The sequence below is a fragment of the Nicotiana tabacum genome, chromosome 19 (assembly GCF_000715075.1).
Source record: "Nicotiana tabacum cultivar K326 chromosome 19, ASM71507v2, whole genome shotgun sequence".
In the NCBI taxonomy this organism is placed as follows: domain Eukaryota; kingdom Viridiplantae; phylum Streptophyta; class Magnoliopsida; order Solanales; family Solanaceae; genus Nicotiana; species Nicotiana tabacum.
In genome coordinates this window covers 6,224,381-6,238,918 of record NC_134098.1, presented here as the reverse complement: position 1 = coordinate 6,238,918, position 14,538 = coordinate 6,224,381, and the positions used below count along the sequence as shown (strand labels likewise).

The following is a 14,538-nucleotide window of genomic DNA, read 5'->3' as shown; positions in this document are numbered from 1 at the left end:
AAGGTACAACAACAACAACAACAACAACAACCCAGTATAATCCTACTAGTGGGGTGTGGGGAGGGTAGTGTGTACGCAGACCTTACCCTTACTCTGAGGTAGAGAGGCTGTTTCCAATAGACCCTCGGCATCCTTCCCTCCAAGAACTACACACCTTGCTCTTGGGATGACTCGAACTCACAACCTCTTGGTTGGAAGTGGAGTGTGCTTACCATCACAGTAACCCACCTTGTCAAGGTAAATACTTTATATTGTCCATAAAAAAGTTTCCTTTTTTCAAAAATGTATTTATCCGTAATATTGTGCAAGTTATTGGAAATTTTTTGAAAATGAGTTTTTCAAAAACCAAAAAGTGATTTTGACCACTTTTTCAAAAAAAAATTCCCTCACTCACTAAATTGTAATATTTTTTCAAGTGAAATATATGTCTAAATATTATTTTAAATTTCAAATACTATTTTTCAAATTAACTCTAAATATTATTTTATTTAAAAAATTATAATTTTTATGTCCGGGCGCCTAATAGATAAAAGTTAAGTGAGAATACATATCGTTAAACTATTGATCAATTAATAAATATAAACATATGCAAGTCACATATTTGAATTTGATGTAATGGGATTCTCTTAGAAGTTAGAACTCGGGCCCGAATCGAACAAACCCTTCAGTACGGAACTTTATTTTTTATTTTCCAGTACTGACTTTCGGAACTCAAAAACACGGACGCACAATTCGCTTACTTCACAGTTCAAACTCTCAATTTTCCTTTGTTTCAATTGTCTTCTGTCAGCTGAAATCAGCCATGGGTTCTGGTAATACTCAAAATCACATCAAATTCAATAATTTTCCCGTTAATTTTCTGTATCATATATAAATTTGATCCGATATTTGTGAATATATATGTATGTCGCAGATGCGGATATGGAGGATTACGGATTCGAGTACTCGGACGAGGAGCAGGAAGAGCAAGATGTTGATATCGAGAATCAATGCTACAATTCCAAAGGTTTTCAACTTTAATTTTGAGAATTTTTTGTCCAGTTTAAAGCTTTAGGGATTCTTTGTATTGTACAGTACATATTCTTTTTCCCTGGTAATAAATGTAGTTAATAACCAAACAAAATTGAGAATTTTTCTGCAGATTTTATTTGAGTGTTCAATGCTGTAAGTACGATGATAAATTTGATTATTCTCGTGATTTTCGCTGTATTATTCTGCGTTCTGGGTTATGCTCGGGGTTGTCTTTACAACAACTACGCCTCAGTTTCAAACAAGTTGGGTTCGGCTATATGAATCCTCATTGTCCCAGTTTACGCCATTTAAACTCTATCTCATGCCAATATGCAAATACAAATAAAAAGCAAGTATTCGAAGTTTTGAATATTTTCTAATCGTATAAATCTTTGAAAGGTTAAACCGCTCCTAGAGAGTATAAGACCTAACGTAAATGTGTTAGACTTATTACCATTTTTAGAAAAACAAAAGTAAAAATGTTAGGAAAATATTTTCCTCCATGAAATTTTTCATTATTTGGTTACCTTATATTGGAAAATGTTCTATCTAAGGAGAATGTTTTTGTTTTACAAATATCTTGACTATAATACATATTACTTTGATTAAACCATTACTTACAATACTGTATTGGAAGATAGCGTGTTTCTGTTGGTCATAGAACATATGTTCTGGAATAGCTGGAGAGCGCATCAAAAACTTTTAAAAGAGCTCAATCTCCTGGGCCAGAATATGAGATTTCCATTTTTCCTGTTGAACTATGTTTGTAGTGGTTAGGCCCTTGCTATGGTTGCTAGTGTGAAAGGCGTGCATGTATCATTTGCTTCTTAACTATTGGCTAACAATCACACTGCTTATTTGGATAAGTCAGCCAATATAAAGATTGAGTAACTGCAAAACCAAACTTTATGTAATGGTAATTTGATAAATGCTGCCTTTTAGTTTTATTCAGTTGTAAGGTACCTTTTGTGATGCTAACTACCAGGTAACAGTGTTGCCTTTGTATTGTATTGTTATGCATCCTCTTGTAATTTTTGGTAGTGCTGCCTAGAGATATACTTTCTGTTTGTATTGATCCACTTCTGTTTCACTATACTAAACACTGCACTGAAGTAATATTTTGCAATGATGTCATGCATAGGTTTGGTCGAAACTGATCCCGAAGGAGCACTTGAGGGTTTTGCTGAAGTAGTACGTATGGAACCTGAGAAGGCAGAGTGGTAAGGAGTTGAATGTCTAAATTTTGCAGTTATTGCTGGTAACCTTTTCAGCGTGCTGTCTTGGGTGGTGGCTAGATAAAATTATTAACAAGCGTACCATATATTTGTGAGATCAGTTATATTATGGTGTGTGATGATGCCTATGTGCCATTACATATATAGGAAATGGCATCAGGAACGTGCATTCTAATAAAAGTTGCTTTTCTATTATTAACCTGCAAACTGGTGAAGTAAAGTGGAGGGAAACCCGGCCAATCATTAGTATGTGCATTATGGAGATGCTGAAATCTGAGTTAGTTTTTCCCAAGTATCTAACGCTGCATTGATAAAAACTCATTGATTATGCAGCATGCAACTATTAATATGACCTGAAAGTCAAAATCACTTACCTCAGTTTTAAAAAAAGAGGTCAGATTCAAATAGCAGGCCTCTATTTCTTCTTCTTATTTTTTTTACTGACCGAGAAATGCACTATTTTAGGTTTGAAGCTCGTACGATAATGGGTTTGCCCTCTACCTTTCTTCACTTAAATGCCAAGCTTGGTTCACCAACTAGTATTCGAACTCGTGCCATGTGCCTATCACACAAGCCTGTCTTTCTTCTATCCACTCTTTTTCTCATTTCTGTGTGTATATGACACACCAAATTTTAAATCACTAATGAAGATGGAGTCTCTTTAGTTTATTTTTGAACTGCAGTCTTTTTTATGTTCTCTTCTCTGAATTGGAATTGCAAATTTGCTTAATATCCCTTATCCAAAATTTCTAGTTATAGACTTATAGCTCATGTTTGTAATGCTACAAGGCTGGTTATTGTTTACCCATCCAACTCGTGTAAGACTCTTATCCAGGTCTCATGCCTTATGCTTTTAACTAATGGGTTTCCTAAAGCTTTTAAGAATTTTAGAGCTACAACTTGCTTTTGTATTGTTACCAACTATCATCATTTCCAGGGGATTTAAAGCTTTAAAGCAAACTGTTAAGCTTTACTATAAGCTAGGGAAGTACAAGGAAATGATGGATGCTTATCGAGAAATGCTGACCTACATAAAATCAGCAGTGACACGGAACTATAGTGAGAAGTGTATAAACAGTATTATGGATTTTGTTTCTGGATCAGCTAGTCAGAACTTCAGCCTTCTGCAGGAGTTCTACCAGACAACACTGAAAGCCCTTGAAGAGGCTAAGAATGAGGTCAGAGTGTATTCCTCTTTTGGCATATAGGAGTCAGCTCGCAGGTTTCTCTCGAAGTTCTTGTGTCTTTCGTTAAGGTCTCACGACCCACTCTTTCTTTCACAGAGGTTATGGTTCAAGACGAATCTAAAGCTTTGCCAGATTTGGTTTGACATGGGGGAATATGGACGAATGAGCAAGGTATCTTGCTTGCTCAGATTAGTATCTGTAGCTTTTATTTTGCTATGGTTTTCATGAACATAACTTGACAACTTTGTTAGATTCTGAAAGAGCTCCACAAATCTTGTAAGAAAGAAGATGGCACTGATGATCAGAAGAAAGGGACACAATTGTTGGAGGTATATGCAATTGAGATTCAAATGTACACAGAGACAAAAAATAACAAAAAACTGAAGGTATTTTAATACCTTTTTCTTCCCATTTATTGAATAATATACTTGCTTTTGAGCAGAATCAGGCGTCATTTCCTTCATTTTTGGCCAAACTTTTTACAGTCAGTTTCTTTCAATTCAAATGCCAATTTCAGATACTTCTGTATGTTTAAGTTTTCTTGGTTTTTGTGGTCTCTTTTATTTTGAAAGAATGTTACTTCTAGAAGCTCACTCTTTTGTATACAAAAGTACCCCAGAAAAGATAACCAGTACATTCTGAAGGTAGTGATTGAGACTCTTTGAAAGAATGCTAGTCTTTGTAAAACACACATAATTTGCTTTAGTGTTTCTTTTCTTTTCCCGGATTAGTAAAAATCTATTAAATTCCTCCAAGAAATATTAGGAAATGAATTATAGATGTTTCTGTCATTGTTTGAAGTATCTAGCAGTATGGAATTCTTCACCTTCCTAGTTGAACTTCAACAACAACAACAACAACAACGACGACCCAGTAAAATCCCACTAGTGGGGTCTGGGGAGGGTAGTGTGTACGCAGATCTTACCTCTACCCCGAGGGAGTAGAGACGCTATTTCCGAAAGCCCCTCGGCTCAAGAAGACGAAAAGAGACAATATCAGTACCACCAACAGAAATCATAGGAAAAATAACAATATCATGAAAACAAGAAGATAGGTGCAAAGCAAAAGCGATAGCCAATAAATAGACCCGACACTATGAGAAACGAAAGAGTAGCAAGACACAACATTGCCACTAGCTGTCTCAGACACAAACCCTACCAGACTAGCCTCACAAAGGTACGAAGTAAGGAAAGATTCAACTACCTCCTAACCTACAACCCTAATACTTGACCTCCACAGCTTCCTATCAAGGGCCATGTCCTCGGGAATCTGAAGCCTCGCCATGTCTTGCCTGATCACCTCTCCCCAATACTTCTTAGGCCGCCCTCTACCTCTTTTCGTGCCCTCCAAAGTTAGCTGCTCACATCTCCTTACCAGAGCATCTGGGCTTCTCCTCTGTACGTGCCCGAACCATCTGAGCCTCGCTTTCCGCATTTTTTCATCAATAGGAGCCACACCCACCTTCTCCCGAATATCATCATTCCTAATCTTATCCATCCTAGTGTGCCCGTACATCCACCTCAACATCCTCATTTTTGCTACTTTCATCTTCTGGATATGTGAGTTCTTAACATGCCAACACTCAGCCCCATACATCATGGCCGGTCTAACCACCGCTTTATAAAACTTACCTTTGAGTATCGGTGGCACATTCTTGTCACATAGGACTCCAGATGCTAACATCCACTTCATCCACCCCACCCGGATAATCGACCCAAGGTACTGAAACCTATGTTGCGCGGACTCTCTAAAAATGTTGCCACACCCGTGTCGGATCCTCCAAAAATGCACTACTTTTGGAGGATCCGACGCGCACCCGACACCATTTTTGCAGAGTCCGCGCAACATAGCTTGAAACTGCCTCTAATTGGGATGACCTGTGTTTCTCACATCCGCGCCCACTTCCCTCGGCTCAACGCTGAACTTACACTCCATGTATTCCGTCTTCGTCCTGCTCAACTTGACACCCTTAGAGCCTGTCTCCAAACCTCCAGACTTTCGTTAACACCGGCTCGCGACTCATCAATCAAAACTATGTCATCAACGAATAGCATACACCATGGCACCTCCCCATGAATATGGTGTGTTAATGCGTCCATCACCAGGGCAAATTATTGAACTTCATTCTGTTAAAATCTGCTCTCTGGTTTCTCTCTGTATTTCCTCGATCCTTTGCCGGTTTGTTGATAAGGCGCATGTGCCCTGGTGATAAATGGAGTTATAGCGGAACCGGTAGGATGCTGATTGTAGAATAGCCAGGAACCGCTCATAGGAAAAGGGTTAAACAGCTGTAATCAATCATATACCTACACAGGCAGAATGGCAGTGAGGTATCAGGGGATTAGGCAGCTTATTCTTCTTGTCATTCAGAGATGTTTACTTTGCTTCTAACAATGGTTTTGGTAGAGCAGTCTATTTAGATGAGATCCTTAACTTGAACGCAGAAGTTGTCAATCGTTCATAAATCATGATATTTACATTTACGTTTATTGAAGCTTTTCTATCCATTTCTAGGCTAGTGTAGGTTTAGAAGGATTCTTTTGATAAGTGTGAGAAATCTTGAGGGGAAGAAAGAGAGTCATTGTTGTCTTTTCTCTAACTTGGTGCTAACTTGATTGGCAATTTACTTTACGCATTTGGGTTACAAGAGTTATCTATTTATAGATGTGAATGTAGGGTAGAAAATTAAGATTATATGCATTATTTACTGAAGGATTGAGTGTGAGTTATTTGTTGAACCGCTTGATTACATTTATGATAGCAATGAATTTATTACAAAGTTTTACTATATTTGTTATTGCGGAGCCAAACTTGACTTTGACAATGGTGAGTTTATTGCACCTCCTAGCTGAATTAGTTGCTTTCTTCTCAACACGTTTCCTCAAACTTAGGATGGTGAAACAACTTTGGTTTTCAAATCAATTGGAGAATCAAGTTGAGTGTGCTGAAAAGATTACTCTTTAGTAACGTGGCAATGGCCGAACAGTTTTATGCCATACTTGGCGGTAATTAAACGTTGACTGGTAGCGATGATAAATGCACTGTTACATTATCTTGTATTCAGATACAATCTTTAAACTCAATGTGGTGAAACAACTTATGTTTGCAAATAAAAAGCTGTAAAATCAAGTTTGATATGTTGAAAAAATTAATGCTTAGTAATGTGGCCTTGATGACTGGATAAGTGCATAGTGGCATGTCACTTAATGGAGACCTGGTGTTAGCTACTCATTGATTAGAAAGATGTCTCTACACGACGACATTGACATGTTAGCACTGAATATTGACACGAATAGTGGCACATGTCCCTTTAAAAACGACTAGAATAATGACTTGAAAAGGTTAGAACAGTCACTGGAGCAGTCGAGAAAGAGGCGAAATTAACTTATTTTATTCTAACTTGATATGAATGAGCTACAAGAAACACCTATATACAGGTATTATTTATGAAAATATCATAAAATTACAGAGATTGTGTCAAGACAATAAAAGATTGAGCATGATTCATTTGTTACGCTGTTTTAGTATATTAATTATGATAGTTGGGCATTCTTGCACAATTAAACTGCATTTATTACGACAACCTTGATTTTCCGGTAATGCATTAATTGCACCATTGAACTATATTATCTTACTCCCTTCGGTCCTTTTTATTTGGTCCAAAAATCAAGAAAGTATTATTTTTTCTAAGTTACCTTGCTAATAAATGATCTAAACCATTTTCTAAAAAGTCCTTACAATTTCCTATGAGTAAATTTGAGAAGAGATAAAGGTTAATTTAGTCAATAGCATTCTTAATTAATGTTCCAAAGTAGATTTCTTAATAGGTGTGCAAAAGGCTAAACAATCAAATAAAAAGGACAGGAGGGAGTATATTTTCAACATTAAATCAAGGTCGGTCATAATAATAAATATAATCAAGTAGTGCAACAAATGCTTTACTATCGTATTTAATATAGTCCATCAGTGCAACAAGTACAATGTCTCAATAAAAAAATCAATATTTTGGACCAAATAAAAAATGCTAAAAGATCAATAAAAAGGACCGGAGGAAGTATTAAGTTAGAGAGAAGACAACTTCTCTTCATCTCTTCCCGAAAAGATTTATAACATGGTATCAAAGAGACCTTATAATTGTAGTAGTCGTAAATTACTTCTGCTCTTTCGGTAGGGAATGTCCGGTCAAAGTTGCTAAAATAGGATTTGATCAAATCTATTTCTACCCGAAATCTCACTATTTAGGCGTTATCTACTACTCAGATGTGATCAAATATGAGTGAGGTAATATTTTCACGTTGAAAATAATGAGCCATAATATTTTAAGAATGCTTCCTGTATAAGGGTCTTCTTTGGCCTCATTCCAATAAATGAGACGGTCAAAAAGTTGTAGACAAATAGTAAAAAAGCCATAACTTTTTGATCGCACTATTTATTGGAATGGGGCCAAAAAATGACCCCTCTACGGGAAATCATTCATATTTTAAATTTCTGATATTTTAAGTGGGGCCACAGAAGACCCTGATGTGTTTATAACTTTATATCCATGCGGAGTATATATCTGTATTATGACCATAATTTCTTAACCTTCTGGTATTTATTCTGGCATTAATATCTTGAAAACATCTATCCAGTCGTATTAACTATTACATTACAGAGGATGCATGCTTGCTTTAAAACTTGCTTGACATTTCATTTTCCTTAATTTATATCTTTTTGAGGTCTATGTTGCTCGGAGCTTCCAAAATGCCAACGCACCCATGTCGGATCCTCTAAAAATGCATAACTTTCTTTTGGAGGACCCGAGCGCATCTGTCGTCTTTTTGGAGGATCCTAGCAACATAGCTTGAACTGATAAGCTGCCGTTTTCAATCCCTAATTCATGCATAATATGAGTATAATCCCAGGAACTGTACAACAAAGCACTTTCAGTCAAGTCAGCAATCCCTCATCCAAGAATAATGGGAATCATTCGCGAATGTGGAGGTAAAATGCATATGGCGGAGAGAAAGTGGGCAGAGGCAGCTACAGACTTCTTTGAAGCTTTCAAGAACTATGATGAAGCTGGGAATCATAGGCGTATCCAGTGCCTAAAGTATGTGTGCTGTACTTCCTGTTTGTGCTTCATATGCGTAGGTTGTGTGTGCATTTATTTGCTTCCTTTGGCATTTCCACTTTCGTCTTGCTAAGGACACAAGAGAAAAATAAAACTACAACGAAATTGAAATTATTAATGTAGTCTTTGGCTGCTAGTTCCTGGACGTCTGTATTACTGATTGCTACAAGCTGTAGCTCGTGGTTGCTGCATTAAAGAACATAGGAGATCATGTGTTGAAAAAGCATGATCAAAGCAGTTTGTCTTGGAATAATCATTATCTAACAAAATTAATTGTACTCCTATTGAAGCAATAGTAGAAAGTTTTTCCACAAGTACTTGTCAAATAACAAAAAGAAGTTTTTCACTAACCATTAACTATGTGTTCAAGCTTTTGGATTGTTACTTAATCACTAACCATTACTTTTGTAATGTGCTTGACATGGAATTAATGGCCTTTTAAACTGAATGTTTTACCCTATATTTGATAAACTTAAATCATGTAGTCGAACCATTGCTCGCATTTCTTGCCGCTATGTTTGGTGCAATAGAGTGAAGTCACTGATCTTACTTCTCTCTGTGATGTTTTAACATCGACCTCTGGTGGTTTGGCTTAACATGACACAACAAACAACTATAAAGCCTCAATCTAAGCTAGTTGGGGTTGGCATATGAATCCTCACTATCCATTTTGCTTCGAGTAGACCCGTCTCCTTTGAGCATTTAATGAATTTGGTTCTCTAACCTTAGAAGTTCTCTACGTTTTCTACTGACATACAAATTTTCCAACAAGATTTTATAGACTCCTAGCAAATGTTGGACTAATGTAGGTGTGTCAACAAGACTAAGGGTTAATCTCAACTAGTGCTATCACCTATACGGATCTGTTCTCTTCTATTGTTTTCTACTTTCCGCGACGAGGAAAATTTGCTTCCTTCCCCCCTTCAAATTTGGGAGGGTTGCATCTCGGCTTTTTCTTCCTTTTATTTCCTAACCAAGTGAAGGGAATAGTTTTCAGTACTCGTCTTTTACTTTTGTCCCTACCACTCTTATCGTCAAGCCACTCAAAATAGTGTCAAATGTTTCCATATTTTTGCTCCTCAAGCTTGTAGCTTCTTATCCTGAAAGAGAGGCAGTGTACCTCATGTACCTCGTGATGCAGTTGGTTGGGTGAAATATATTGCAGTGTGCTCATGATATGCATGTGACTGAAACAGGGTGTTGTATACCTGCAGTATATATGGGAAAACGGACATTTCTGTACCAAATTAAACTGTTGCAACTGCTTTGCATATGTAATTGTGCTGTATCCTAGGCCTTAATCAGGACGTCAAATTGAGGATCTTACCTATTTAATGATGCCTCAAATCATTCTCAAAATGCTAGATTTAAAGACATAAAGACATTAGGTAGTACTTTAGAACTAGAATTGAAGGAAGTTCGTTAAAGAGTTCAATGCAAACTTGCAAACGCACACAACACTTAAATTATGACAGGATGCATCTGTCTACTACTTGGAGAAAATTTGCTAATGTTCTCTGAGGTACCAATTTTCTGTTATTTATCTCCTGCACCTTTCATGGTTGATTAAATACTCACTAAGGCTATGATGAAGATTCGAGATGTGTCTGTTGTGGAGGGAGGATTGTATTGATAATCATTAGACATTGGTGGCCACTGGCATAGGTGATTGGACGTAAACGAATCTTTTGCTTCTCTTGGTATGGGATGCATTATTGGCTTCATAAATTGGAGGTGATTAAGATTAAGGTTCCAGGTTATGCCTTTTCATGTAGGACATTCCAAGTGTTGAAGTTGCCAAACAGTTTACTGCTAAGTTGTTTATGTGGAGAGGAGGTGCTGTTTAATCTGGAGGGAAACAGAAATAAGTTGTTTTCTCAATTACATTTTATAAAAGGTTCTTGAAGGGGAGCCTTGGCGTAGCTGGTAAAGTTGCTGCCATGTGACCTGGAAGTCACGGGTTCAAGCCGTGGAAACAGCCTCTTGTAGAAATGCAGGGTAAGGCTGCGTACAATAGACCCTTTGTGGTCCGGCCCTTCCTCAAGAGTTCCCGTTTCCGTGTTCAGTCCCAGTATTCTCGCACTTGTTGCTTGGTATGTGAAATAATCAATGTGACGACGTGCTTTTTGTAACTAAAATGCGATGGCGTGCTTTTTGTAACCAATAGCAGATTTCTGCACTCTTTTTGGTGGTTGGATTAGACTTGAGCTACCATGATATATATATTTGTATATATAAAGAAAAATGAATACAGTTAAGACTATCTCTGATGTTTCTAACTCTTACACTCTGAATTCATTTTTTGATATAGCCTCAGATATGGTTCTCTCTACATGTCAATTGCTGTAATGCAGTACTAGGTGATTGCTTTGAACATTCACCTACCACCAATTGCATATAAATATGGGTTAAAGTTGTTCCATGTCAATTGCTGTAATGCGGTGCTAGGTGATTGTTTTGAACATTCACCTTCCATCAGAAGATTACAGTATGCGGATTCCATTTCTGTCTTAACCATTGCAAACCTCTGCTTTGCCTAATGTCACACTATGTTTGGTTCCTTTCACTTAGGTACTTGGTTCTGGCAAATATGCTGATGGAGTCTGAAGTTAACCCTTTTGATGGTCAAGAAGCTAAACCGTGAGTATGCTGAGATAAGTTTTTGTTTGCGAGATTCAACATCAGTATTTTGTCATTCTTGTGACTGGACTATGGCTGCATTGTGTCAGTACATGATTGTGTTTATATTTTTCAGTTACAAAAATGACCCTGAGATATTGGCAATGACAAACCTTATCGCAGCATATCAACGAAATGAGATCTTGGAGTTCGAGAAAATTCTTAAGGTACCTTCCTGTAAATTTCAAAATTGCCTGTTGGCCCAACAGTCTGTAGTTGGTTTCTTGTTATCATTTTGAATGTGCTTTTCTCGACATTTTAACAGAGTAACAGACGGACAATAATGGATGACCCATTCATTCGGAATTACATTGAAGATCTTTTGAGGAATGTCAGAACCCAGGTTTTACTGAAGCTCATCAAGCCTTACACAAGAATCCGGATTCCCTTCATATCCAAGGTGATAAGTTATCACAGTCTTCTTTCTTGCTAGGGCATTCTTCCTTTTTCCCTTTCTCAGCTTTTCCATAGTGAACCTCTTATCTATCGTATTCTGTCTTATTCATTGCCTCATGCGAGGAGGCAGAGCATGAGGGATTAAGTTTTATCAGCTATCTGTGTTAGTGATGGCATAAAACACTACTAATTACATGTTCATATTTGGAAGATACATGCATACTCCCTACAGTGAACTGAGCTACTCTCGTAGTTTATCGCATTATTCAGTTACTAATCCATTCGATGCACTGCACTTCCTAGTTGGTTTTCTCATATTAATTGACCTGCAGGAGCTGAATGTGCCAGAAAAAGACGTTGAGGACTTGTTGGTCTCCCTAATCTTGGATAACCGGATTGATGGCCACATTGATCAAGTGAACCGGCTGCTAGAGCGTGGCGACAGGTCAATTAATAACCTTGATGTGCCATTATTAATTTACTTATTGCGACCTAAGTTCACTTCTAACGTGTTTTACACGATGTATTCGTGCACGCAGATCAAAAGGGATGAAGAAGTATACTGCCATAGATAAATGGAACACACAACTAAGGTCTCTCTACCAAACTGTTGGCAACAGAGTATGTTGAGGATATCCCATCTAAAAGAAGTGGTTATACTGTTGACTTACCATACGATGAAAAGAAGAGAGGACTCCAAGCTTAAGGTTTATGATTCCCAAAAATAGAAATTTACTCGACATGATTAGATTCCCCTTTTTTCTCCTTGTGTACTGCCCCCCCCCCCCCCCCACCATTCACAGAGGACATTTCAGTTGCCTGATATGAGCAGGATAAAGTTAGGTAAAAAATTATTCTCCATTAGGTAGTAAATAGAACTGTGGATCGGATAGTGCATTGGGTAATTTATTTGCCCAATTTCTGGACGTTCAAGTTTACATATGGAACTTGATTAAGTTATAGTAATTTGGTGGTCATTTTAATGTGACGTTTATTTTGAAGAATAAAATTAATGTGTTTGAAAAAACTTGGGGGCGGACATTCTGTTTTCTGGTAAAAAAAGTTAAATAGAATACCTTTTTGTAGACCTTATTCAAATAATGAAGTTAAATCTGATTGCGTACAATGACTATTATTCTTTTTCTTTATTGTCTCAATAGTCTCCTATGCTCTCTAAAATTTAGGAATTATTTCAAATGGATCATCGGAGAAGAAAGTCATTTTCCCCCCTTTTAATGGATAATATTCTTCAAGGAAAATATTTTTGGCGTTCAGTAGCCAGAAAATGACTTATTTTTTGGAAAATATTTTTTTTTTCATACCAAAAGCACCCTATATGTTACTTTTTTTTTGGGTGAAAGAACAATAAGAAAAATTACACTAATAAGAGAGTATATTCCTTGATCTTTGTGTTGAAGTTTACCTCTCATGTTTCTCTTTCACATATTTATTATCCTTTTAAGTGAAGCAGTGAGCAAATTAACCCCCCAAAAAGACTATAATTCTGAAATAATGATCAGTATGACCCACAAATGTTTTTCTAATAATCAAACAAAAGAACGTTCAATAAAAATGAAACTGTTTGGCCAAGAATTCTTGGCCAAAAGTGTTTTTTCTTTTGTCAAAAGTTTTTAAAAAAAATAAAATTGAGGTGTTTGGTAAGCTTTTTGAAGGAAAAAAAATGCTTTTCAGTAGAAGCAGAAGCATTTTCTGATAAATAGAAAAAAATAGCTTCTTCTCATAAGTACTTATTTGAGAAAAATACACTTAGAAGTACTTTTTAAAAGCTTAGCCAACACTAATTGATGCTCAAAAGTGTTTTTCAAATTGATTAGTCAAACTGATTTTCATCAAAAATATTTTTTTGAAAAACACTTTTGAAAATGAAATTATGAATCATCTGACGGTTGGGGAGGTCCTTACTGAAATAATATGTTTCCATTCTTGTTCGTGCCTTGCTGTGCAATTCTTAAAATAAGCAGATTTTAAAAGTTTAGCCAAACATGCTATTAACCTTAATCAAGATATACATCTTGAAGAACGGACATCATTAACTGCAGTTCATGATTTGAAAACCAATTTTGGCACTATCTACATGTTTAACAACTTAAACAAACTTTCTCGTTGATACGTAACGCAAACAGTGATTGACTGGGTACATAATTTATGATATTAATTAAAAGAGAATATTAAAGTACTAGTACTAGTTTAAAAGAGAGCAAACATCAAATCAAAGCATGAATACTTTAATAAATTTAAATTCTTGAAAGCTCTGAAAGTCGTAAAAAAATAAAATAGTTACAAACATTTCGAAACGTCCCAAATGAGAAGAGTGTTGTATGATTGTTGAAAAATTTAGCTACACGTGTTGTGCATGTGAAAACAGATAAATAAATTAATAAAAATAAAATAAATGTAGGTAATATTGAGGAAAATAAAAATAATTTGTAGCAAGTTCCAGAATTTACGTTGCCTCCTTAGAGCAGTCATAATCTATAAATAGTAATATCATTGATCTATCAACTATGATTTATATAGACATGCATGTTGTGACTAAAATATTGGGTGCTCTTTTTCTTGAAATGATATAAACTTTTTTTTGTCTTTTCCTTTTTTTGCCCTGGCTAGGAAGATTATGATGAGAACTTCATATTTATCGTTTTAATAAGTTAATGAATCCATTTCTAATTTGACCAAAAAAAAAAAAATAAACTAAAGAGTTATTTCTGTCCTTTTTAGCAATTTGTCCATTACTAACTTCGAATTTATCGTTTTAGTAAATTATGTCTTTTTTTTGCAATTTGTCCATTCATAACTTCGAATTTTGACTTTTGAGTTTTTTTTGTTTGCTTACTTATAGAATTCTTTGGGGGAAAAACAAAGAAAGATTTCATCTCAACATTTAAATTAGTATAGG

At 36.1% G+C, this 14,538-nt stretch overlaps 1 protein-coding gene across 1 annotated transcript; it reads left to right on the top strand.

Moving 5' to 3' along the window:
• Nucleotides 1–597: 597 nt before the first annotated feature.
• LOC107807237 (COP9 signalosome complex subunit 2) lies at nucleotides 598–12,648 on the top strand. The gene is made up of 12 exons (XM_016631586.2): nucleotides 598–812; nucleotides 914–1,006; nucleotides 2,153–2,231; nucleotides 3,184–3,424; nucleotides 3,530–3,604; nucleotides 3,685–3,819; nucleotides 8,338–8,525; nucleotides 11,118–11,186; nucleotides 11,302–11,392; nucleotides 11,491–11,625; nucleotides 11,954–12,066; nucleotides 12,161–12,648. The coding sequence occupies exons 1-12, from the start codon at nucleotides 803–805 to the stop codon at nucleotides 12,249–12,251; spliced, it is 1,320 nt and encodes a 439-aa protein (XP_016487072.2). The 5' UTR covers nucleotides 598–802; the 3' UTR covers nucleotides 12,252–12,648.
• Nucleotides 12,649–14,538: the final 1,890 nt, after the last annotated feature.